The sequence below is a fragment of the Lissotriton vulgaris genome, chromosome 3_1, assembly GCF_964263255.1.
Source record: "Lissotriton vulgaris chromosome 3_1, aLisVul1.2, whole genome shotgun sequence".
Lineage (NCBI taxonomy): Eukaryota > Metazoa > Chordata > Amphibia > Caudata > Salamandridae > Lissotriton > Lissotriton vulgaris.
Genome location: NC_141689.1, coordinates 327875638 through 327903475, shown reverse-complemented (window position 1 = coordinate 327903475; position 27838 = coordinate 327875638). Strand labels below are relative to the sequence as shown.

Here is a 27838-nt window from a genome sequence, read left to right as displayed (position 1 = left end):
AATAATAGGCTTTCCCAAAATACCAGGTCTTGAGAGCTCTCTTAAACAGGGGCAAGGATGAAAGGGCCTTGAGCTCGCAGGGGAGAGCATTCCATAGTTGAGGGGCCACTGATGCAAAGGCTCTACCTCCCCATCTTGTCTTTTTAGTGCGGGGGATAACAAGGAGGTTCTGTTGAGAAGATCTGAGACATCTGCTGGGTACATAGTTAGAAAGCAGAGATCCCAGTCCGTCGGCCGGTCCTGCTGTAACTGCCTTATGGACTAGGCAAGTAATTTTAAAAGAGATGCGATGGTCAATGGGTAGCTAATGAAGATTCTTCCTGGCTAATGTGGCGGAGGCGGAGCAAGGAAGGTCCAGAACAAATCTCGCTGCTGCATTCTGTGTTACTTGCAGGCGATGTACCAATCCCTTGTTAATCTCAGTGTATAGCGCATTACAATAATCTAAGCGAGATCCAACCAATGCTACCACTGTTTGTTTTCTTGCCTGCGGGGATAAGTAGTGAGCTATTTTGTGAAGGATTTTTAGAACTCCCCAGCAGGTAGCTACAGTTCTATTGATCTGTAGGTTCATGGCCAGCTCAATGTCAAAGATGACCCCCAGGTTTCTTGCCGACTGTGAAGGGGTCGGACAGGTTCCCAGTGATGTCGGCCACCATTCACTCGACCAGGCTTCCCTGTCCTTTCCGAATATCAGCACCTCGGTCTTGTCGCCATTCAGCTTCAAGGAATTGAGCATCATCCAATCGGCAACCGATTGCATGCAACTCCTGAAGCTGAACGCTGTGGTGCTGACAGACCGTGACAGGGACACCATGATCTGAGTGTCATCTGCATACGACACTACCTCCATCCCCTGAGATCTTACTAGTCTAGCAAGTGGGGCCACATAGATGTTGAATAGGGTCAGACTTAGAGCCGACCCTTGTGGCACCCCACATTGCAAGGACTTTACAGGGGAGAGGTATTTGCCCATTTGGACCCTCTGCTCCCTAAGCTCTAGAAAGGAGGATAGAAGGTTAAGGGCGGGCCCCTCCACCCCCAACTCCCTCAGTCGAGATGTTAAGACTGAGGTAGAAAGGGTGTCGAATGCAGCAGTCTGATCCAATAAGACCAACATCGTGGTCTGTCCTTTGTCTACATTCTTCCTGATGTTGTTGGTCACAACAGTGAGTGCAGACTCTGTGCTGTGTAGTTTTCTGAAACCATGTTGAGTCTGATCAAGGAATCCAGAGGAGTCCAGGAAGGCAGACAGATGATGGTTCAGGTGCATCTCAAGCATTTTGGCTGGGGCAGGTAGTAGAGAAATAGGTCTAAAGTTTTTTAGCACTGCAGGATCCAAAGAGGGTTTCTTCAGTAACGGCCTGACGATGGCCCTCTTCCAAGCCGAGGGAAATACACCGTGCTCTAAAGCACTATTCATAACCTCCAAGATGTAGGGAAGGAAAGTGTCCCTGCATTCCTTCAGAGTTTTAAGAGGACATGGATCCAAGGGAGAGGAGGACTTCGTCCTATTCAGCAGGAGGTTAAGATTTTCCAGAGTGACAGGAGGGAATTTGGTAAGGGTCTTGTCAGGATCCTTTGATCATGTTTCTAAAATTGACAAATCCGTGGCTATATGTGTTCCCAGACGCTTCCTCTGTATTTCCAATTGCATGGAAATGTCTACAATTTTCGTGTGAAAGAAGCTTGAGATGTTGTCACAGAGCTCCTGAGAGCCTATTATAGGATCAGGTGTCTGTAATGAGCAGAGGGAATCTACGATTTTGAAAAGTTCCCTAGATGATGTCAAGGATGTAGTAATGTTGGAGAAGTGGTCTTGTTTGGTTTTGATAACTGAGGCCTTATATATCTTTAGGGAACTTTTGTACAGCTCTCTATCCTTAGTGTCCCATGTCCTCCTCCACTGTCTTTCCTGTCTTCTACATCCTTGTCTCATCAGCCTAAGTTGCTCCCCAAACCACAGGGCAGAGGGTTTACGCCTCGCAGCATACCTAGGGGTGGCAGGAGCTAAAATATCCACAGCCCCAGAAATGCAGTTGGCTAGTTCCGAGGCTGCCTTCTCTGGGTCTGAAGTCAGGGAAAGGGTTCCGAAAAACGGGGCCAGGGAGTCATTAGAGATATTTTTGTAATTTCGCTTACATTCTCTTGAAGAATACTCCTTCATGGGAAACTCTATACTAGAGGTGGTAAGTATGATAGGTACTGCTAAGTGGTCAGTCCAAACTAGCTGTTCCGGTGGGCCTGTCATGATCCGGGAGTCATTAGAAAAAATTGCGTCCAGCGTATGGCCTGCTCTATGTGTGGGTTCCCTGACCAGCTGTGTGAAACCGCAAGCATCTAGAGGATCAATCAAGGATATAGTATCTTTAGATGTGATGTCCTCTAGATGAAAGTTAAGGTCCCCTAGTATGGTGAAATGCGGTTTGCCTGCATAAGGTTCTAATAATCTAAACAGGTCACTGCTGAACTGTGATCTCAGCCCAGGGGGCCTATACATCAGAATCCCTGAGAATGACGAGGATGGTGATGATGAAATACAGAAATGAAGGGCCTCAAAGGGGTCTGATAGTTTTGACAAAGCATTAGTTCTACAAGTGAGATGAGACCGGTGAAGGATAGCTAGGCCGCCACCTCTACGCTTAACTCTGTCTAATCGCTGTAGGGCATAGTTCTCTGGGATGGCTAGGAGGAGGTCATGTCCCGATGTGTCTGTGGCCCAAGTCTCCGTAATAAAAACCCATGCTGGATTCCTAGCTGTCACGAATTTGTGAAAGCAGATGTTATTTTTGATGATGGAACGGGCGTTGATCAAATAGCCTTTCTCAGCAGTGGCCTCATTAAGCAGTTGGCGAAGAGACAGAACATTGTTAATAAATTCGGGGATAGTGGATAAGTTAAACCTGCATGTACCACATTAATATCCTTCCCGAAGAGCTTCCGGGGTATGTCTATGATGGCAGGAAAGCGAGCTAGGTTTCATAGCAAGCAAATCTTGGATGGTATATGAGTGAGTTACCTTGGAGGAAAGCTCTAGATTCCCCTTACTCAGCCCGCCCTGCAGCCCGTCCCCAGCGCGGACGGGCGCAGACGGGCTGAACTCTGGCGTAACTCCGGCGTTGACCCGGCGATCCCGCTGCGCGTGACCGCTGCGCGTCGCCATGGCCTCTTTTAAATGCGCGGGCGGAGCCCTTGTGACGCCTAGAGCGTCCGGATCGCCTTCCGGCGTGCCTCGCCTGTAGTCAGATGGCCGCCGCCTGGCTTCAGAGTGTAACTGGAGTAAAGTGTAACCCACAAAATAGCGGTGCGTTTTAGCTTCAGAGCAGCTATAGTATCGTGCAGGTATGTGGTCAAGAATTTTAAAAACAGGGGAAATGCAAAATCATACAAAATGAAATATACAAATCGGGTAGTTTAAAAACGCCTAAAATTCGGCAAAGCAATCTTATGCTGTCTTCCTCAATCAGAGTTATTATTAAACAGAGTTTAATAATAAACAGAAACAAACAAATCAGACATGGGAGGGACCCCCACAGCTAGCAACACTCCAGAACCAAAACTAGGGCGGCCAGACAGAGCACAATTCAAGTGATAATGTCCCACAAAAGTGGACTCGGACGATCAGGTCCCCGCCCTACAAATCTCCTCAAGGGGAACTCCATGGAAAGCGGCCCAAGAACCAGACACACCCCTAGTAGATCTCACCTGAACCCCAGATGGACAAGGCAAACCAGAGCCCTGGTAAGCCAAAGAGATCACAGCCTTGATCCAGCGACCCAAAGTAAGACGGGAGGCAGCCTTACCTCTACCAGCCAAACCAAAGGTCACAAAGAGGGAGTCAGAAGACCGAAACCCAACAGAACGTGCCACATAGACAGACAAGGCACGCCGCACATCCAAAGAATGGAGCAAGACGTCAGAAGGCGAGGAAGGAGAAGGACAGAGAGAAGGAAGAATCAAGTCTTGGGAGGAATGGAAACGAGAACGAATTTTTGGCAAAAGTCCTGGGTCCAAAGAAAGGACCACCACGTCGTCCAGAAACCTCAAAAAGGGGGGAGAGCAACGCAACGCCGTCAGCTCGCCCAACCTCCGAGCAGATGTAACAGCCACCAAAAAGGCCACCTTCAAAGACAGGGATTTCAAGTCCACAGACTCCAAAATTTCAAAAGGAGGGGACTGCAAGGCACCCAAAACCATAGAAAGATCCCAAGGAGGAACCGGGGAGCGGACAGAAGGAGCAGAAAGTGAGAAACTCCGAAACAGACGGGAAACCAACAACCCGTCCGAAGGCAGAAGAGAAGCCGGATCCCGAATGCCCGGATAGCAGCCCACTGACCCTTCAAAGTGGACAAAGCATAGTGTTTTTGAAAGCCATCCAAAAAAAACTGAAGAACAGAAGAAACATCACAGGAGGCAGGGGACAGGCCCAGGGCAGCACACCAAGAAGAAAAGGAAACCCAGTGCTTGGAATAGGAGGAAAGAGTGGACTTCCGACGAGAAGCCTGCATCACAGTGATGAGGTGGTCGGGCAAACCCCGGACTCCAAGAGACAGGCGTTCAACCTCTAGACTGCCAAGGTGAGAGGAACCAACAGGGAGGAAGACGGGGAACCCAGAGGAGACGGGTAGCGGGGCAGAATCCACGGAGGGCCCACCGCCAGACTCAGCAGCAGAGGAAACCAGGAGCGGCGAAGCCAATAAGGGAGAACAGCCACCACCGGGGCCCCCACCCACTGAACCTTCAGCAAGAAAGCAGGGATCAGAGGAAAGGGGGGAAACGCATAGAGGAACCAAGGAGGCCAAAGGACAGACAAGGCATCCACTCCCCAAGACCCCGACTCCGGAGTCTTGGAGCAGAACAGGGGAAGCAGGGCATCGGTCCGGGAGGCAAACAGGTCAGCACCGGAGTCCCGAACCTTCGGCAGAGCAACCGGAAAATCCGAGGGGCCAGACACAGGTAGAGAGAGGACGGGAACCTCCGACTTAAGGAATCTGCAACCACGTTGTCCACACCCAGAATGTGTAGAGCAGAGAGGGCCACCTGATGACACACGGTCCAACTCGCAATTGCACACACCACCAAGTTCAGGGAAAGGCAGCGGGTACTGCCCTGGTGGTTGATGTAGGCCACGGTCACAGTGTTGTCCGACCTCACCAATACATTGCACCCCAGAAGACGATCCATTAAAAGATGAAGAGCCCTCTCCACTGCAGACAGCTCCCTCCAATTCGAAGAACGGCGCGACTCCGAAGGAAGCCAACATGCCTGCACCACCCAAGGGCCCAGAGTCACACCCCATCCGGAAGCGCTGGCATCCGTTGTCAACACCAAGGAGGAAGGAGGATGGAACCACATGCCCTTCGACAGACTCGAAGAATCCAGCCACCACTGGAGAGCAGACACCAACTCTGGAGTCACAGGCACAGGAATCAAGAAGTCCTGGACACGAAATGGCACCCAACTCTGAACATGCCACAACAGAGGCCGAAGATGAACCCTGGCCCAGGGCACCGTGAACACAGTGGCAGACATGTGACCCTGAACCACCAGCCACTGCAGGAGAGGAGCCGAAACCCAGGAAAGCAACTTTCTCAGCAAAGACTGAAGACGCAGAATCCGGGATTCCGGGAGAAAGACCTTGCCTTGAACAGAGTCAAACACCGCCCCAATGAAGGTCCTCCGAGTTGCAGGGTCCAGGTGACTCTTCGGCAGATTGATAAGGAAACCATGATCTTCGAGCGTACGCATGGACAAGGAAAGGTGGCGAGACATGACCTCCGGAGACGGGGCCTGCAGCAGCCAATCGTCCAGGTATGGAAACACGGACAACCCCAGGAGATGGAGACGAGCCACCAAGGGAGAAGCCACCTTGGTGAACACCCTGGAGGCGGACTGGAGACCAAAGGGAAGGACGCAGAACTGCCAGTGATGACCCTCCAGGCAGAAGCGCAGGAACTGCTGATCCACCAACGCCATCGGAACATGTAGGTAGGCATCCTGGAGATCGAGCGAGGTGAACATCCAACCCTCCTGGATCAGGGGAATCACCTTCTGCAAAGTGTCCATCTTGAATGGGATCTTCTGCACAAATAAGTTCAGGGTCCGAAGATTGATGACAACACGGAAACCCCCCGTGATCTTTGGAGCCACAAAGACAATGGAATAAGTCCCCAGCCCACGTTCCGGGGGGGGACCGGGACAATCGCCCGCTTGTTGAACAGCACCTGAACACCCTCCAGCAACGCTAGATGGCGAGACGGGTCCGAAGGCAAAGTGGTCACCACAACACCCAAGGGAGGCGGAGGAGACAGGAACTCTATCCGGTAACTCCTGGAAAGAACATCCAGCACCCACTGGTCGGAGGTCGTCAGCAGCCAAGCATGGAGGAACAGCCGCAGTCTCCCACCAACCGTGGGCTGACCACCAACGACACCGGGCACCGGAACGGCGTAGTCAGGAATGAGGAGCGCCAGACCCACCATCCGGCGGAGGCTTCTTCTGGAATCTCCTAGGAAAGGATCTAGGAGCACCACGCTGGCCTTTAAACGAGGACTGCTGAAATCTGGAAGGCTGGCGAAAGGACCTGGCATTCGAGAAGGAGGACCCCTTATGAGAAGGAGTATGACAGAATGATAACGAATGCTTCCTCTCCTTGAAGACCTTATGGAGCTTGTCCTCCAGGGCGTCCCCAAAAAGATGAGTACCAGAAAACGGCAATATTAAGGCCATAGATTGTTGAGCAGCATCCATCTTCCAACCCCAGAGCAGCAAGTTCCGACGGGCAGCAACAGAGGAACCACAAGACATAGCCGAAGCCCTGACCGAGTCAAAGGCTATGTCCGAAAGGAACTCCGTTTGACGTTCCATAGACTCCAGCAACTATGGACAACTGCCCCCATCCTGCATTGCAGAAAACAAAGTCTTGAAGTCAGCCAGCAAAGACTGCGCAACATATGCACCATACACTCCCGACCGAAGGGCCAGGTGAGAGCCAGCATAGGACTTCTTCAGAGCAGAGTCCATCTTTTTATTTACGCCATCCTTCAGAATATTATCATCCGCCATGGAAGACCGACCCACCAGAGAAGCAACAATAGAGTCCACCTACACCGAATCAGGAAGGGCAACCTCCATATCCTGCAAAGGATAGAGCTTCGACATAAATCTGGGCATAGAAATATGGTCCGGGTCCTTCCATTCCTTAAGGAGGACATCCATGACAAAGGGGTGGATGGGCATGGAAGTAGCCACAGGCTTCCGAAACTGCGGCAGAACAGCATCCTGGGAGGTGCAGGGCACAGAGTCCTCAGGGAAGACCATATTCTCCCGAACATGACAAAGAAGATCAGGCATCAGGTCCTTGGAAATGTACTGTCCCTTAAGATCCACTGCACCCAATGTAGACTCATCCGAGAAACAGAGGAAGAAAATCCGAATACAGGGCAGCAGCAGCCTCAGAGCGACTCCCAGTACCTTTCCTGGAAGCCTCGAGATCAGACAGCATCTCCAAAATCAGGCGCTTCAGACGCTTAGTGTCATCCAAACTGGCACTCCTAGCAGCAGGAGCAGAATCCCCACTATCCGTGGAGGAAGAGGAAGACCGAACAGGAGAGACATGCTTTCTCTTCCTGTGGTGTTTCCCCATAGCAAAGCAGCAACCACGAGCCAGAGCAAACCAGCAAACAGAGCCGACTTGGGACACACAGCTGCACCACAAGTAGCACAAAGGAATCAAAGAACATCAGATTCCCGCCAAATAAATGAAGAATCACTCACCCATCAGCTGAGCCACAGCGAAGAACTGACGAGGAAGAAGGAGGGGGAAGGAGGGGCCGAAGCAGCGGCCGTCGAATGAAAACCTCCAGAAGGCACCGACTCCAAAGGAAACGATGACGTCACCCCCTCCCTGCAACCAAGACGGAAGACAAGCATCCCGGAGCCCACCCAGGTGCTTGCACAGGCAAATGAGGAGCAGAAGCCGGAACCGGCCTCCCAGCCATAGTCCGACACATCCCAGAGCCTCCAGCCCCCGCAGTCAAGGAGAAATGGCCGCCGCACAACAGAGGCAAAACCGGACATCCACAAAGACGAGCTCCGAGTCCCAGGAGGCGAGCGCGCCCAGCATAGGCAGACCAGCCGGATGCAGGAACGGCCGGGCGCGAGGAGCCGCGGCGTGCCAGGCAGCGAAACAAATCTTAAAAGCACAGGGCAGAAGAAGGAACCGGAACCCTCAGGCATCAGGTAGAAAGCAGAGACGGCCCCAGGACGCACACACGCGCCCGACCAGCACAGGAAGCCAGGGAGTCCAAAGACAAGAAGAAATCCCCGGGGACCCGAGAAGCCCCGCAACCCAGGTCCCCTGCAATCCAGGAAAGCACAGGAAGCCCAGCAGCCCGGCTTCCAAAATCCCACAGAGGTCCACGAGCACCCCCAATGCCCAGCAAAGGAGGAAACCAGAGGACAGGCGTAGCAGGTAAGTGCCCGGCACTCACCCAAGCGTCACCCATCAGAATTCCATCCGACAGGAAACAAAACAGGATATGCTTCTGGTGGTGAGGTGTGTTATAGCACCTGACAGGAGGGTGGGTGGAGTCTAAAAGCGTTTCCTGTTTTGTTTCCTGTCGTGTGCAATACCTCATGTGTGATGACTGGGTCGAGGACGAGGGACGTAGAGGTAATGTGTGCGGAAAAGGCACACAGAGTACTCTCCTACTGACAAAACAGCTTAGTTCAGCACAGTTTAACATTGATTCGGGAGGGGTTTATGATGATTGAGCATCATGTATAACAAACATGGAGTGTTCTGGTTGCAACATTTTCTTCGAGAGAGTGTTAGAGACACACATGCACAGATTCACACAGCATTCTTGAGGTTATATGGTGCTGGCGAGTTCAAAGTTACGTCTGTGTAATCATTTTTCTGAGTAAACTGGGAGCCTGGTGCACTGCACTATACTATAACAACACTGAAACTGCACCCAGCATTAGCAATGCAGCCAGCTGCATGCAGAGGCAATGACTAACAGGTGCCTGTAATAGATGTCCATGTTTCGAATAGAGATCAATGTCACTTGTAGAGGTCAATGTCACTAACACATGTTAATGTCACCAAGAGATGTGAATGGACCTTATTCACTTAAGGAAATCTATGTACAGAGATCTCCTCGTATGTCGATTTTCCACCTGTCCCATGGCAGAAATCTCCATTTGGATGTAATCACCATTTTCAGGTGGAAGTATCTGCCCAGTAATAAGATTAAGAGTCTCCACCCCATTGCACCAAGGGGTGGAACTGTAATGACTGTAATTGAAACTGTAAAGTTGCCATGTGTAACCTAATGACTGGATTACAGGTGTGTGCATGTAGGCCGAGATGTTCGCCTCCACTGTGGACAATTACGAATACAAAAGAATAGGCAAATGGCATTCACCTGACCTAAAAAACAAAAAAACAGACAAAGATTACCCCTGCAACCAAATATAGCCCACATCCTTGGCTCTGCGCTCTTCCCCTTGGACATCTCAGGGACCCTTGTGAGAGTTTTTGTCTGAACAAGGACAAGGTGGTTCAGGAGGAGGGGCTTAGTATACACAAAAGAGTACTTGAAAGCAGAGAGGAGACCAGAATAGAAGTGGAGGTAGGTTGGAATGGACTCTTTTAGGAAACTAGACAAGAACTGGAAAGCTTGCAAAAGAGAAACTGGGAATACAATGCAAATTCAAACAACAAGAATGTATAACCAGGAAATTGAAAGACCAACTACAATAAATTATGGATTGTACACCCCGTGGAAAGTGATCTCTCTTTGAGTAAAAATATCTTAAAATAAGGCAAGGAACAATCAATCTCACAAAGTCTTGTAGACACCCAGCTGCTCTGATGGATGAAGAGCACTGGATACGTTTCTGAGCCAGAAGAAATAAGCTTCAGAGTCTCACTGGCACTCTTGGTAGCAATGTTCAAGGTTTCAACAATGACACTAAAGTAGAGTAAAGAGAACAGAACAATAAACATTGAATTCAGAACTCAGGTAAAAGCAGGGCCAGAATTAAAGAACAGGAACAGAACTGGCCTAATATTAGGCACACAGGAATATGAACGCTGAAATCAAGACAAGGAAAGTGCACACTAGCAAGGACAGAACAGAAATATGCAGGCACAGGCGGGAGCACTGGAATATAAGGTGAGAAATCTGCATGCCAGAAGAACAGGCCATGAATGGTGCAGACTGAGCGGAGGCATGGCCAGGGAGTCGCACTCCTTCAGTGCTCCCGCTGGAAGACCCCATCAGATGTCAACCTGGTAATCCTGTGAGCCCGGGGGGCTCTACTAACACCTGCCTACCCCAATCTCCCTCCCTGCACACCATACTGCCCTGCTATGGGTTGGGCCTTTGAAGATGAATTGCATGGACTGCGTAGTACATTTCCAAAATGGTGGCTGCAAGGTCCTGGTGAGCGGTGATGAGGGGAACGTGACCACGGAACAGAGCGCTGTGCTGGGGCTGCCTGGTTGAGTGTTGATTGCCTGGAACTCCTTGGAGATGGCCTCTGTGATCCCAAACCTGCCCAGGCAGGGCCTTGCTGCACATGATGGACCAGCGCGGTGGTGCACATGAGGAGGTGTGAGCAACCTACATGCTGCTGTCCCTGTGTGATCCCCGCCTTGCACCATCAGACCTGGCGGCATGGGACATCCCTACCAAGCTCCTCCACATGCACAGATGGTGCCTGGAGGGCCCCTAGGGCAGACCAGAAGGGGTTCTTTTTTACTAGGGGGCCCGACCTATATTGAACTGCCACAGGTAGCTGAGTCCAGCCTGGTAGAGGTCCTGCATTGGGTCGGGGGTACTTGCTGGTGGAGGAGTCAAGCTTAAACCTGGACACAGAAGGGGCCAGTGCGCATCGAGGCAGTACCTCCGCAGCGGGCTTAGAGCAGTGCCAGCACTTGTCTGCCCAGAGATTGTAGCCTCCTGGTGTACTGGAAGTGGGACCTTCATTTACTAGGGCACCCTCAGAACTGTACTGGTCATACAACACCTTGGAGTGTACCAGAGGAAAAGTGCCCATCAGGCAGTGGCTGGAGTGTGAAGCTGGCAGAACTTGGCACTGTGGTTCGTGGCTAGACGGGGGAAGGTGCTGCTCGTGAAGACGGTTGCAACCCTAACAGTGCGACCCCCTCCTGACAGGTATCCCTGAGTGCAAGCATGATATCTTGCAAAGAGATTACCTGGGCCTGTAGAACAAGCATTATCCTGCAATGCACTGGCCTGCCCTGCCGGCCATTGAGCCCTGTTGTGACACGTGCAGGAGGTGTTCCTCATATCGCTGCCCTGCATGTGGTGTGGGTGCACACATGCCCCACCTCGGGGTACCTGGGGATCCTGCATGCTGTTGGGCCACCATGGACCAGGAGGTGAGATCAGGAGCTGAAGGGCTCAACAGCCATGGAAAGCACCACCCGGCGGGGGGTTAGGAGCACCCCTATTGTCACAGGAAGGGACCCAGGAAGAGGGGTTTACACTCTGAGACATTATGCATGCCATCACTGCCTCCAGGAAGGCACTGGAGACAAAGTTTGACACTCTGGGAGTAGACCTGATTCTCCTGAAAGATGACCATAAGCGCCTCATGGAACAAGACACCACTTCAGAGTGGATGTACCATGTTACTCCGCATACTATTACAACTACCTACCGTTACAAGGCGACCATTACAACGCATACCATTACAACGCATAGCGCTTTGAGGTGCTGGATAGTGGTAAGTATAATTTACTATTCTAACTCCAGTCCCCGTGGACCCTAGGGAAGGTGTTGGATAGTAAATTATACTTATTCCCTATCCTAGAGCGACCCCCAGCGCAATGCGTTGTAATGGTATGCGTTGTAAAAGTCGCGTTGTAACGGTAGTGCGTTGTAACAAATGCGTTGTAACAGGTGTATACCCTTCAGAGTGCACACTAGCAGATGTACCTTCGGACATCTCAACCCTGAAGGACAGACTCGCTGTCATCGAAGATAAGGTCTGCATTCTGGAGACCAGAGCTGAAGACAGTAAAAACAGATCGAGGAGTAGCAACATCCGGATCATAGGCCTTCTGGAGCGGACTTAGGGAAAAAACATGGTGACCTACCTAGAACAATGGCTACGAGAGGAGGTAGTACCAGAGAGACTCTCTTCTTTCTGGGCACTAGAGATGGCGCACAGGGTTCCAGCTTGGCCGCCCCTGCCCAGATTGCTACCGTGAACAATAGTGGCTAGGCTACTATATTACAGAGACCGTGATCATATCCTTGCGCAGGCCAAGCTTTGCGGAGACCTTCAAGTTGCTCACAACAAGGTTATGATCTTCACATACTTTACTAAGGAGGTCCAAAAGCAACATTCTATGTTTATGGAAGCCAAGGGGTGGTTAAGGTAGTTGGGCCTGCCCTATGCTATGATGTTTCCGGCCTGTCTAAGAATGGTGACGCCGGAGGGGGTGCAATTCTTTTGAACCGAGCAAGAGGTGTGGTTTTGGGTCGAGGTTTTTAGCAGCAAGTTGTCCCCAGCCTGAGGTCACCTGGGCTCACACCTAGGTGAAAGACAATGTGGAAGAGCAGTGCAAAAGCTCCCTCAGGAGCTGAAGTTCAATGAAAGCAACAGAGAGCAGTCAAGGTGGTAGCTGTGATGATCAGGAGTGGATTGAGCCTGCCACCACCACTGAACAATGAAGGAACCCAGGACTCTGATTACAAAAGAGACAACAGCTTGGCGGAGAACCCAGAGGATGAGCTACCCCAAGTTACACCTGGCACAGAAGATGAACTTATTTGACGCTATTGGGGAGATGAGTGGACTTGCGATTAGGTATGGAAAGGGGAGGGTTGAACGTTTTTTGATTCTGCTCCTGGGAATCACATTCTGTTACTACAACTGGTTGGATCGGGGGAGATGACGTAAGGGCCACTGCTGTTCTATCTGTTGAAGTTTCTGTGGGTACAACCACATACGCATGCCTGTTGACTGAATGTTTGGATGATGGGGGATTGCCCTGCTTGTCCTGTGCTGTGAGAGTTGGGATGTTTTCTGTTTGTTTGTTGGTGAGCAGTTGGTGAGTGCCTTGGTTGACAACTTTTTTCTGTGTGCATGTGAGCGGTGCCCACACAGTTGGGGCACGATTGACCAATGAGGGTCTTAGATGTATCCTTCCTATGCTCAATGGCAACCTCTGTGACATATAAAGTGTTATCATGGAATATCAGGGGGATGCACACTATAGCTAAACTTCTCAAGATCGTCTCAATAGGCATGGGGTGCATATAGCACTGTTTCAAGAAACACACCTCCTGGCTAACAAAGGGGCAGTGCTACAGCATTGATGGAGAGGTCAGGCCTACTTCACAGATTACTCTGATTTTGCGAGGGAAGTCCTGGTGTGGGTGATACCTGGGGTCCCCTTCCAGCATACTGGGCACCTGATAGATCCGCGGGCTGATATGTAGTGATCACTGGACAGTTACATGGCCAGATTATTACTATAGGTAGCATTTATATCCCAAATTTGGATCAAGTGTCCTTTTTTAGATTAGCTTTCAATAGTATTAGCCCCTCATTTGGTGGGAGAGGTCCTCTTGGGAGAAGAATATAATTGTGTACCTGACCCAACCATAGACCGTTCCCATCTCCCATTGCGGGACTCCTTAATACACAGAGTGGACAGAGCATTCACGCACTGACAATCCTAATGGGGCCTGGTGGATTCCTGGAGGTCCCACCATCGGGGGAAACGTGACTATTTTTTTTTCCTATTTGGATGATCTTCATGTGAAGCTGGATGCCAAATTGTGCACACCTGCCACTCATGAGAGGGTTAGAACCGCAGAGTACCTTTCCAGAACACTCTCTGATAATAACCACTACTGCTTCACCTAGGTTAGTAGAGAGAGAGGCCCTGCATACCGATGTGGAGACTCAAGACAGAGGAACTGGAAGACCCGGTCTTCCGGAATACAATCGGAGAGGCTGTCAGGTGATATTTAGCTGAAAATATTGGCTCCGCCCTGACCCCCAGGTGGAATGGGATGCGTTTAAGACAGTGATTAGGGGAAGATACATCTCAGGGTAAGTGGGAGTCTGGAGGACCTTACTGGCAGAGGTGACCAGAGCTGAAGAAGTATTGCGGGACACTGGGAGGCGCAGGCCTGGACACCCTGAAGTGCAGGCCAACCTTTTAGAAGCTACATAAAAGGTAGCGGAACAGGTAGAGCGGATGCATTGTTTTGACTAGAGTAACTACATGATCTGGGCTTCTGTGGAAAGAGACCTGACTGGCTCGCTGTTAGCATGGCTTGCAAATCCATTCAAACAGGGCTCCGTTAGGATGGAGCCCGGCACATTACATCACCAGGCAGACATTAACCGTGAGTTTCATGACTATTACGCTAGCCTTTATAGTAATACAACTGATCGCTCAATTGATGATATCAAGACCTCTTCAGCGCCAGTTCACCTGCCGACTGTTACACCAGCAGATTCAGATGAACTGGGGGGAGACATTATGCTCCAAGAGATCAAAACACCCATACAATTGATTGGCCTGGAACAAAACTCCTGGCACGGATGGACTGCCGGTGGAGTTTTACTCTGTCTATGTAGAAAACGTAAGCCCCCAGCTAGAGAAGCTGTATAAGATGGCAAAGGACATAGAACTGCTGCCCGCGTCCAGTCAACAGGCCCTGATTGTGCCCCTCCTGAGTCTGCCGAATCGGCTACCAATAAATGGGCCTACCTTCCGCTGTCGATGCTGAACATCAACTATAATATAGTAAGCAGAATATTGCAGCGGCGGCTGATCACATTTGAAAGTCGTAGGTGTAAAATTGGGATACGTGACCTGTGGTGTGCGAGCCAGACCGTCATAAAGGAAGCTTGTGGGGGTTCTCCCCCGGAGAACATTTTTAATAAAATGTGAGCAAATGGTGAATTTTCAAGCAAATTTGACAAAGCAAGAAAGTTAATAAGACAGTTTTGAAATTTTAGTTATAACATCAATAACAAGATTTTATATGATAAAGACGTAGGTAGCTGTTTATTCAGTATACCCACAGAACTTCATAAAAGACTTTGAAATAACAATGCTGAGTACCACCCAGGTTTCCTTATTTATTGATATACCTTTACAAATAAAATCTACTGAGGAGATACAAGTTTCAGACTTGACACAGGGAGACAGCAAGGAATAAACAATAAAAGGCAGTAAGGCACCTTACAAGGCACAGTACGTCTCATTCAGGGAATAAGAAATGTGAGCACATCACCCCACATGCTTACTGCTGTCGCCAAGGCAGCTGAGCAGAGAATGTCTAGTGTAAGGACTAAAATATGTGGAGCACATGATAAAAGAATTAAAAGCTCTACTCGTCTTTGCGATGTTATGTATCATAAGAAGTCTTTCTGAATTCTGCTGAATGCTCGAAGGTGAGAGAGGTACTGAAACGTCTCTGCAACCCTCTAGGCTGATCACACTCCTCTCCTGACCAAATCTATGTTGTTGAAAAGCACTTCAGTATCCTTAAAGGGTATGCTAAGTGCTGTATGTGGGGGTTGTGAGTCACATTCTTCTGTCTCATGCATTTTAAATCATCAGTTTCACTGCTTGGAAGGCTCATGATTTTATTCATGGCTTTAAGTAGGGTGCAGAAAATGGAGGGTCTCTAAAAGGGATGAGGCCTATGTAATTATTCAAGTGTGAACCTTGTAAATCAGCACGCAAAATGTACAACCCCCAGAAAGAGAAATGTAGAAGCCACTAAGAACTGTGGCAAATGCAGAGAAACAGGACACCCACTAGGCACTGTCCAGCGATTAGCAAAAAAGACTCTGTCTTTAGAAAAAGACAACCATTTTGCAATGCCAATGTGTGCTGATCGACTCGCCCAGCGAAAAACTCAACAGCAAAGCCAATAGCGAGAGCCGTGGAGGTGGATAGATTTGATTTGGATGCTATAAACATGCATGACGGAGGCCACAACAAAGTCGTCTACACTATCAATGCCCAGAAGGAGAGTCGTCCATATTCACACACAGGGTGGAGAAGAGACTTGGCTTCTGTGGCAGCTGGCATGACTAGGGGGAGGGGGAGGGTTCGCACGGGTTTGCACTGGGGGGAGGGAGCGGGAGTGTTTAAGTAAAAAAAAAAAACTTACCTTACTGGAAAAACAGGAAGCAGCCACAGGCAGCCTCCCTCCCCTCCCCGTAGCCAATCACAATGCTGCCATTGTAGCGTTGTGATTGGTGCGGACGGTGCCTAGCCAGGCACCTGTATGGAGGCCATTTTCTAAATGTAGGCTGCATGCAGCCTACATAGAGAAAATGCAGAGTGCGCATGACTGGTTTGGTCGGCCCCAGGAACCAAGATATAGGACAAAACTCCAGCACTAGGACATGATCTAGGCAGGGTTTTGCAACAGAGCACAATGCAAATGGATAGTAGTTTCGGACACTGGAATGGAGGGTGATGTGGGGCTTATACTGAGGTATAGAAGGAGGACCATAGAGGGCCCACATGAGTGTCACCTGGTAGCCTGATGGAGAATGGCAACAGAGCTGCATCACATTATGAGTGCCAGAGATTCACTACAGCCAATCATTGAAGGACATGCACATCTAGATAAATCTCTGTGATGGGTAAGCACTGTTATCGAATCCCATGAAGAATCTTGATCATGCTGAGTGACAGAGGGTTGTCTTATGTGCACTTAGATTTTATTCCTTAGTTTAAAAAAAACTTTCTATACCGACAATCATGATTTCTTTAATATACCCCTGCTTGCCCTAACAGCAGCTCATAATAGAAAGAATAACAGTGAGCAATCTCAGAATGATTTATAAGATGCTGTTAACAAGAACATTCCACTTCAAAGGGCACACATGCAACTGCGAATATAGTAATTGTGTTAACTATTATTCCGATCTCTCAGAACATTATTATTTACAGCATTTCAAAATGGCAGAACATAAAGCACAATAAGAGGTCATCGTTGGGATCCTAATGAATGGTCAATAAAATGTAAATGTTTGCGCTGCCCTTCTCAGACTAGATATGAAGCCATCAAAAACACTGGCCTGTGGCCCACTGTCACACTTCGGAGACAGGCAGGTGACAGTCCAGACAGAGCCTAAGGGAAGCGGGTGGTACAGTGCTAGGGGATTTGAAGGCTTGACCTGAACCTGGTGAAAGTGAACAAAGCTTCAATTTGTTAGGACCAGACAGCGAACAATGAAATCACTGGCATGAAATCTGATATTTCTCATATGCACAAGGACATTCTGATAGAGTAAACCTGATGCTGCAACAGCCAACACCTCATTTAAGAGTCAACTTTAAATGCTGTAGCATTGTGACCCAATAATCCAAGCAACACACAAGGCAGGTCCTAGAGATGCTTGAAGCTCCAGTGCTGTGCATTGATTGTATCACTACGGTCATCATCCGAGGCAGCTACTTTTTCAATTGGGATGAAAAAGGTGGGGAGTCTCTAAAAGAGGTATCGGCAAAGAGGTGTAAATAGGATTCCTTTTCAAAAGACTTGGGGCCTGATTAATATCTTGGCAGATGGGATACTCCGTCACAAATGTTACGGATATCCCATCTGCCATATTACAATTTCAATGATATCCTATGGAACTTGCAATACTGCGGACAGGATTTTCGTCACCTTTGTGACGTATTAGCCCATCCGCCAAGATCGTAATCAGGCCGTTGGTCTTTGCTATTTACGAGTCTGGCTTCATACATGAAAATTAAAATGATGTGCTTTACAAAGCATGCCACCTGGCCGGTATTTGAATGTCTCTTTGTGAGTTGTACGTTTCTGCATGCAGACATATAACCCAGCAGCAGACATACGCCTAAAAAACTAATCAGACCTGTTGGCTTTGCCAATGCTTATTAGCAGCATGAAATAAATGAGCAACAATAATTTTGTTGTGAATAATTACCATGGAAAATTTTTCAATTCTGAAATTTAAGGCTGATTGAAACATTGCAGAGATCTGTGTAAGGGACGGTGGTCTTCTGAATGTCTCAATCACTACTGTTCCCATCACACCACTTTCTACTCATTCTGTTAGACACTTAGGGCCAGATGTTTGAAGCCTTTTTCCATTTGCAAAAGGTCCTATTTGCAGAATGTGTCCAATAGCGATCACAAAAAGGTATTTTGGTATGTTTGATTCCCAAATTGCGACATCACTGAATCACAATTTGGGTTTGCGATCACATATGCAATCGGTATGTGGAAGGGGTGAGTTAGGGTGTCCCTTCCAAAATACCAGTTCGCAGTGGGTTGTACCAATGTTCTGTGATCAAAATTCAATCCCAAATGATTAACCAACTACTGAAAAGTAGTGGTAAGTCATTTGGAAATTTGCCTGTAAAGGACAGGAAAAACTGTAAAGTGTTTAATTAGTGCCACATATAAGACCTGGCAGGACCTAACCCACCTAAATTCCTGTAGGCCCACACTGATGTGGAGAGAGTGACAGGCATGTCCCCAACTAGATCCGTGCCCTCGGTTCTGCCTGTGCATCTTAAAGGTGGGCAAGCCAGTGAAAGCTCAAGGTCCTCTTTGACACTCAAGCCTAAAACGAGCTGAACATGCATTTGGAATCAGCCTGCCACCACATCTAATGCTATGCACCAAGAATTAACAACAAATCACTGAACTTTTATGTAAAGTGAGTGAGAGCGTGAGGTCCCCATCTACAGGCTGAATGGCACCTTATGAAACCAGAAACACTGGGATCAGTCCTGGCTTCCCTGCTTGAACAAATTGTGTGATTCTAGGCAAATATTTCTATATTCATCAAGCTTCTTTTTTCTTTAATATCACAAATAACACTACTTTCAAATGAGTGAGTTCAAGAGTTGCACTATTTAAAAACCTCTTCTCTTTGATTTAACAGAGTATAATGTTGCTGCATCTGTAATGAGAATCTAGGCCACATATAAAGTACACATGACAACTAACCAGCCTCTGATTAAGGCTCTCGGAGAACACTGCCAGCACAGCGTGGAATTGTCTTTGACATCACAACAGTGTCAAGCGGCTTCTATTTCCCACTGCTGTGATGTAGTGGCATCCGAGAACAGACATAACAAACATGCTTTCCCTGAGAGGTTATCCAGGAGAAAGGTAAGCTCTGCTATTTTAGACACAATTATTCCTCTCTAGCAAAGCTTTATCAATAGTGTTACTGACATTTGAGTGGCATTGGGCCTAAAGAGAGAGTTGTTAAAACAAAATTATGTATCAATCTTACCAATCTCTTTTAGTGCATACGTGTTACACAGCGGTTCCTTTCTCATGGGTAAAATGCATATTTTGCAAGACCTTAATAAGCTGAAGTAGGAAGATTCCAATTCATATTTTCCTTGCTCCTTCTCCAGTACGGGGCATTTATCCTCGTTATAGCAGCTGCAAAACAAATAGACATTGAATTACTACTTGGGGTTTTGATGCTTTAAAAAGCTCTAGAGTACATTTTTGAACAACTGTGGTGGGAGAGCTTCCTCATTGTTTTTACAGGTATGGAATAACTGTCTTTGACTAGATATGTCAGTGTTCATATGAGGATTTTTCTTACATTGACAAGTTCTTCGGAACTAAGCGGAAGTGGAGGTCACTTAGGTATTTCCAGGAAATACCCGGCACCGTGTCGAGAGGACAAACTAACAGCTCCATACTGTGGCCCTTATCAAGGTGCCGCATGTTCTTGAAAGACTATTTCACTTCATGATGCTTAAGACATGATAGATCAAGACGATTACTGCTCAATTTTACTGACTGCCCTGACGAAGTTCTAAGAACGAAACGCATTGTCTGTTGTTTTTACATTTTGGAATCATATCAATAAAGACTTTTACAACGAAGAAACTGATTGAGCTTCATTATTACCGCTTGGACATCCTAGTAGTGCACAACTCCATTATCGCCAGTGATTTTCTTCCCATTCTCTTGGGTTGCACCCCGCAACGGTGAGTGCAGGAGTTAAGTCTGCACACTAACAGTTTACAAGTACTTCTTTCATACCTACGGAAATATTTAGGGGCTGGTGCAGCATCTAGAGTCCACCGTTGGCATCCTGCATCTGTCACTTAGGTAAAAGCTATACACAGTTAGACCTCAGACCTGACAGCCTTAGGGTGGTCTTCCCCAAACGTTTATCCTGACCCCCTTCATTTCTGACCTTGTTTTTCTGGCTTTAGGACTCTGTGCACTTTACCAGGGCTGACTACTGCTGAAGTGCTTGTGCTCTCTCCCTTAAACATGGTAATATTGGATTAACTTCAAATGGCATATTTAATTTACGTATACGTCCCTAGTAAAGTGCGCTACATGTGATCAGGGCCTGTAAACTAAATGCAAGTAGTGCTCCTGGAGCACTCATTGTGCCATCCACTTAAGCAGCCTTCTGCCATTGCAGAGCCTGTATGTGCAGTTTCACACTGCCACTTCAACCTGGCAGGATAAACCTTATGCCAGGCCTAAGCCTTCCATTTTTATACATTTATGTCAGCCCTAATGTAGGCCCTGTATGATTCACCTGACTTTGATACATAATTTCAAGCATAGACATTGTTTAAATGTCATTCCTCTAATGCTGAATTTCCCCCAAAAAAGTTTTTTGCAAAAAATAACCTGCCCCTATGCCCTTGCGACAGTATATCTGCCAAGTCTGCATGGCTTATACTATTCTTTTGCTTATTTTATTCCCAACAAAGAAAAAGAACAATAGTACATTTTTTGCGTAGTGCTATTTCACACCATGTAGGCCAGCATTGTTACATTTCCTACAGTTTGAGGATCCTATGGTGTGTCATGTACTGGCTAAGGACACACCAGTGAGCAGTGAAACATAGGAAAGAACTTTAAAGCAAGTGACAGCTACCATGTACTAAGGGTGTTGGGGCCGGAGGGGATGCAAACAAATAAAAAAAATAAAACACACTTACCTTGAGAAGCGACGCAATGTCCTCCTCTACCGGTCTTCTCTCTTTGACGGGACCCAGTCAACGCCTCTAACCAAACCTGGTCGCAGTTCTCACCAGCATGAGAGCAATGCCAGGATTGGTTGGAGAGGCCTCACTAAGTGCTCTCAAGAGTACTGTAGGCCTGTACTTTCTTTACCGCAGCTGTCTAAGAGTGCTGGGTTAGAGAAATATAAAATGTACATGTCTGGCTGGCTGTCGCAAGGCGGCCGACCAAATAGACATGTGCATTTTAAATCGCACAGTTCCCTGCAGCCACTCGGCAGCACTGGCCCCGCCCCATCATGTCATCAGTTCAGGATTGGTCGGTTGCTGAAAACTAAAATGATAATAAACGTTATTACCATTTTCTTTTCAGCTCTGTCCTGGTGCTTTTTCAGGTGGGGCAAAGCTCAAATGGACGGGCCGCCCATGTTTAAAAGTACAGAAAGAGTAACATGTGCTAAAAGAATATGATTTCCCAAGGCCTGCAGGGTTGTTGAATTAGCAGTAACCAATTGAATTTGACTTTCCCTCATGTATTATGGCTAAGTAAAGAATGAGTACACAACGTTTACTTGGACATGTGGATATAAACTTCCAGGACAATTTTTTCACTTCGGCTGTACCCGGCATCTTCTTCAACATCAACGTAAGCCTGGATCGAGGTACTTTTTTTCGGCAGGCCTAAGTGGTTCCCTGAATCTGGCCCACGCTCCATGAACTTGTGACTTTGCCCAATCTGGCGCGACCATATATCCTGCTTCTAAAAGCTATTTTACATTTATTCTTTAAAAAATCCTATTGTGACTTCTAGTTGTTGGATTTTTGTCGTTAAAGGTTTGTTTTGTTTATAAATTCATAATCTATTTTTTCTAACCTGGTGTGGAGTCTTTTTGTAGTGTTTTGACTTTGTTGCTGTTTGAAGTGTGGCACAAATATTTTACACATTGCCTCTTAAGGTAATCCTGACAGCTCTCTGCCAGGATAATTTAGGGTGTGTTGTGACTTACACTGACTAGGATTGTGGTTCTTGCTATGGACAGGGTGCATACCTCTGCCAAGCAACAAGCCAATTTCCCAGTTTCTCCCTGATTTTTTGTATTTTTAATTTTAAATCCACATCATGTCTCTGGCAGCAGATTCCATAACTGGAGCCATAGAATTTGAGTTGGCCAATCTGGAAACATACACAGTGGCACAGTTTATAGACTTTTGTATGGAGATGAAAGTTCCTGCCGAGAGCTCCACCAAAAAGGTGGGATTTCAAAAGGTGCTGAGGGCCTCGGAGTGTGCAGAAGCACAGTCAGAGGAGAGTGTTGGAATGGGGAAGCCTGAGAATGGTCCTTCTTAGGAACTACCTGGAACAGCTGAGGGGGGCACCTCTGAATTTGAGCTCCATGTGAGAGCAGGAAGCAGTGTCTCCTCCCGTCGCCTCTCCCCAGAGCAGCTGAGAGAGAGGGAGGAGAAAGACTTCAAGCTACAGATGGCCAAATTAAAGATGGAGGCTGAATAGAAAAAGGCTGAAAGGGAGGCCAAAAGAGCTGAGGGTGATTGAGCTTTAGCAGAGAAGAAACCTCTGGCTCCTGTAATGTGTCTAAAAGAACTGGTCATCAAGGCCAGGCAGTCGGAATCCAGCAGTGATGGTGGCAGCATACACACAGAACCTGATGGAGACAAGAGGGTTTGTATACCCAAGGATTTGGTGCCAAGTTTTATGGTGAGAAATGACATTGATAAGTGGTTCTCTTCTTACGAAGCTGTACTGCAGGTTCACAGGGTTCCTGAGGAGCACGGGGTGAGGGCAGGGTCTGTGGGAACACATGCCAACACTTCTAACATTGGAGGTTGAGGACCAAACAAAGTATACCACCATGAAGACCATTTTGATTGCCATATTTGGGCTGACTCTCCAGAAGTATTGCCAAAGATTTAAGGACAGCCAGAAGCTCCCCAATGAAACCTGGGTAGATTGTGTTGATTAATCCAGTAAGGCGCTGAATGGTTGGGTGAGGGGAAGCAAGGTTAGTGATGTTAGTGGGTGGTACCATTTGATCATGAGATAACTCATGCATATCTATTTTCCTCAATTGTGCCAGCACCTAGTTAACAGTAGTTAACAGTAAGCTGACTGAGCACAGGAAGCATGCTGAGGAGGCGAACCGCTGGGCTAGCACCAAAATAAACAGAAAGGTATCTTAGGGGACACCCACAAAGGTTGTCAGGGTTCCCAACAGAAGAAAGGGGAGAGAAACGCTTAAAAACAAAGAGTTCTCAAAAGGCCCCCAAAATAATTCCCACAGTACGAGTGGTAACGAGTCCCAGTCCCAGTCTGATCCTAAAAAAGAAGGGGTTCTATGACCATAAGACAGGGAGGTTTGCACCCCAATGTACAGAGTGCTACAAATTTGGGCGTAACAAAGCGACTCCAAATGTCCCAAAAGGGCGCAGCCCCCTCACCAGTTTGCAGACAACAACATTGGCAAGTGTAGCAGTCAAGGAGGAGGTGGTCCCACTTAGTTTTAGAAGACAGACAGAGGTGATCCTAGTTTCCCTGTGGGACAAAGAAATTGTACCAAAATCCCACGGGCCTTCATATGCTTCAAAGTATATTCAGTGGGCCACCAGTAATGGGCAATGGGTAGAGGCTCTGTGAGACACAGGAGCCAGCATGGCAACTGTCAAATGTCAGCTGGTGTCTGAAGAGCAGGTCTTACCGAACACATTTCACCAGGTCGTAGTCGCCGACAATCACAATAGCCATCTACCAGTGGCTCTGGTTCCCTTTGAGTGGGGGGCGTCTCAGGTTCTCTGAAAGTTGCTGTGAGCCCGGACATGCCTGTTTATTGTTTGCCAGGCAACGACCTGGAGCACACTACCTGGAGGGAAAACTTGACAAACAAATGCTTTTTTTGTAAAAGCGGCACATAGCAAGCTTTCACTTTAACGGTTAAAGAAACGAAGTTGCCTGAAAGTACTGGACCTTATAGCTGCGCTTTTTCACCTTTCGGATCCCAAGTAGAGAGCAAGCAAAAACAGAGGCTCAATGTTTTGCTTCCATCGAGTTACCGCCCAATAACAGCAATGTCAAAAAGGCCATGCCAGTAGACTCACATTTCACAACGGCTTGGTGCTCATTACGCACCTTTACCCATGGCCACAGCTTCTGCGGCGTATGTCATTGGTCTTCTCCCCTCAAACCAAAAGTTTAAGAAGAAATAACAAGCATTTGGAATACAATAGGTCTCACATTTGCGAGAGTTTGAGCTATTGGCATCGTAAATGACAAATCCTTTTATTTATGTGTTGTTTTTCAAAACAGATAAATAAAAGGCGTTGTCATTTACAACGTCAGTAGGTTAAACTCTCACAAAATGCGAGAACTTTTGCATTGTAAATGCTTGTTTATATATGGGGGTTAATATTGAACCTCTCCAGCTATCTGGGACATCATTGGTCAACATGCAATGCTTAAACCACTGACTTGATAGAGTTGCCCGTTCTTCTTTGCTGTTTTGAATATGTTGCCTGGCAGGCCCTTTGGTCTGGGGGTACCAGCCAAACGAAATGAACCAATTAGTAAACGTATTCTGTTTACATTGTTAGATGTACTCATCCCATTTGTATAAAATGTCCTTACATTGCTCAGCACCTATAGCACCAGAGGGCTCCTCAAGTTTTCCTTCATCCTTTATGACATGCAGGTTTGCTATATAGTCGGCAGTTTTGCTATAGAGATGCTAGATTTCAAGACCTATGCATTTCCTTTTGATTGCTTCTGCACCAGCCTTCAAAAAATATTGGAATTCTTAAATTTCGTGTCTTCATAAAGTTCTGTCCACTGTTTTCCATCTATTTGCCTGCGAATATCCCAGATCTTGGGTCTATAAGCCCTTCGCGCATTCTGGATGCCATAGATTAGTGAGCAATAGTTTCTATTATTGTGCCCCTTCTCAGAAGGCCTTTCAAATTTTGCTTGAGAGTTCTACGTTTGGATGAAGATTTAAAAATGTGCCCCCTGTTGAGGTTACTGGAACACAATTTCTTCGAAAGTTGGTTTAATAACTGTGTAATACGGTTTGACCATTTCTGCGGGCGTTGCTGCCCAGTTATTTGTCCATACTTGAAGGATTTTCTTGAGTTCCATTATCTTTTGTGCAGACATTTCAGTAGACCATTTTATTCTACGCAAACCACTTACTACCTCCTGTTTGTCAATTGTTTTTATTTGTGTTTACCTGGGCATGATCATGGAGAGGGTGCAAATCAACATAGCATGGTCTCTAATCAGACTATCGTGCACTCGAAACTTGCTCACATGGTTGTAGTATTGATTAGAAACTCAAATATAATCAAGTATTGACAAACTTGTTTGTATGATATACATGCAGGCAGGGGGTTGGTCTAAGACATTTCTGCCATTTAAAGTTTTGACTCAAAATCGAACCTTTCTTTTAGGTGAAGCCTGTCACAGCTCCATCGAACATACCTGGATCAATATATTACATGCACCACACCACACAACACATTCCTCAATCCCTTTCCCATTTTCATGAAAAGCAACCTCAACAGTGAACTTTGTGACCCTGGAATGTGCTTGTAGTGGTTGGCGGGCAGGTGCTTCACACAAGAGTCTGGAGTGATTAAGATAGCAGGTAAGTTCTTTATTACATGTCAGGCCCTTAGGCTGCAACAATAATAGGTAGGTCCTATCAAGGCTCCTTCCTCCCTCTAACAGTCCCTATCACCTAGAGTCCACTCCACACCACACTCCAACATCATTCACTCTCTGCATTCCAGACACCAGGTCAGATATGCAGGGAGTGGCAACACAAAGTGTGCTAGTCTTCAGCTGTGGACTTTATACTCCTGCAACTTAGCTCAAAGGCACTTGAAGCTGAAACAGGACATTTTCTAGATAAAACATACACCAAAGAGGAGAGATCTGCTCTAAGTTAAAATATGCTCAAATATGTTAATTCTTCCTGCTCCATCACAGAATACTTCCTCTACCTTGTTTTCAGGAAGGAGAAACTAGATGGATGCCCACCAGACCCCCAGCCTGGAAATGAAAAGGCCAAGTGCAGGCAGATGCAAGCTGCACCAACATGGGGAGAGGTGTATAGCAGGAGGGTGGCTAGGGGCATGCTGCATCAGCGCACTGACTCCTCAAGATGAGAGAAACCTACCTAGTGGTGGTTATATGGAGGGGGACTCCTGATCCACACCACCCCTCCATCAATACTTGTTCAGTAGCAGTGACAGTAGAGATAAAGGGCGACTTGACATTATCACCTCTTCCATTAAGGCAGTTTTTTTTCCACTGGTCTAAAACACATCTTAGCTTCTATTACTGCAGCACACCAATACATTCTAATTCATCACCAAACAGAGCATCATAGCTTAACACGCCTGACTGTCAAAATGCCTCGACCTTGAGATGATAACATGACTGTATAAATCAAGGTCAGAGACTGTCAAAGGGCATATATATCATATAACATGTACACTAATGTGTTTTATTGGCATATATTTTGTAAAATATCAAGTCAGTAAAAGTTTTGAATTCTTACCATACTTTGAAAGTTATGTTGGAATATTTATGAATTGATTCCTTCAAGAAACAAGTTAACTTGTGACTAATGTCTCCTGGTGATGACACGGCCAAAAAACATTCATACTCAGGGGGTTCTGGTTCAATGTCTTCAAGTTGTCCTAGGGAGCAATACATAAAACATATATATAATAATATGCCGGACAGACGCATTTAACACCACGGTGTCTCAAATCATGTATATGTTAGTGCTATAATATAATGAACGGTAATTGTATTTAATGAATATAACCCCCAAGTTGGCACAAGCAAATACCTATGTTTGAAATAGATGTATGTGGACAACATATTAATGTGGCAACAGATACTCATCAAGTTTTGTCTAAAAATTATGGATTGTAGGCTCTTGCGTGTCAACACTTTTGTCCATAGACACAGAATAGGTAAAACCCTTTGACACATTAGGCCATTATTTTCTTGTGTAAAGTGAAATGGTGATACTATTGCCATGTTTTGTAGTAGTGAAGGCCTATTAAGAAAGCTATACAAACTAGGGATAATGCTGATGTGCATAAATGTGCTCATGGTAGACAGGAGAGTTAAATAAGTCATGGAGCAAAACACTGTAAATGATCTGATTTGTTTAGGTGAGTGATGCGTTCTCTCCCTAGGCACCTGTTAACTACTTTGATGCTGATGACGGAACCGCTCCGTCATCAGCTGCGGTTGGGCTGTGCTGATGACGGAGCGGTTCCGTCATGGCCCGGCCGCCGCGCCTGCGCGGCGCATTCTATTAGGCGTGCGGGGCCATGACGGAACAGCTCCGTCATGAGCACAGCCCAACTGCGGCTGGTGACGGAGCGGTTCTGTCACCAGCATGCGGCCGCCCCGTCCTTTTAGCGCTGCGGCGGAAAGGCCGCCGCAGCGATGTGGTTAAGCACTGACATCATAGATCTGCCCACACCTGGCCCCATATTTACTAACATTTTGTATTGCAGCTGCACCAGGTGCGGCCCTTGCAGGTAAGAGCAGTGAGCGGGCGGACAGAGTGGGACGGAGTCGAAAGACAACAAAGAGGTAAACTTAAATAAAAAACAGAGAAAAATTAAAACCACTTACTTTGTGCTCGGCGATAAGGCAAGTGCAAAGTAAGTGTTTCTAATTTTATTACATTTAAGTGTACTTCGTTGTCGTCTGTTGACTCCCCTCCCCTGACCCACCGCTCCTACCGAAACAGTCCACGCCTGGGTTGCACCACTGTTTTGGTG

The 27838-nt window shown here is 47.2% G+C and overlaps 1 protein-coding gene across 1 annotated transcript in view; it reads right to left on the bottom strand.

The window, feature by feature from the left end:
* The window catches only part of IL7R (interleukin 7 receptor), a 369475-nt gene that overhangs the window by 251691 nt on the left and 89946 nt on the right, over positions 1-27838 (bottom strand). The window contains exons 2-3 of the mRNA XM_086960526.1: positions 26590-26731; positions 19309-19463 (exon numbers count right to left, since the gene is read on the bottom strand). Coding sequence (XP_086816652.1) covers positions 19309-19463; positions 26590-26731 — 297 coding nt within the window. The remainder of the gene's footprint in view (positions 1-19308; positions 19464-26589; positions 26732-27838) is intronic.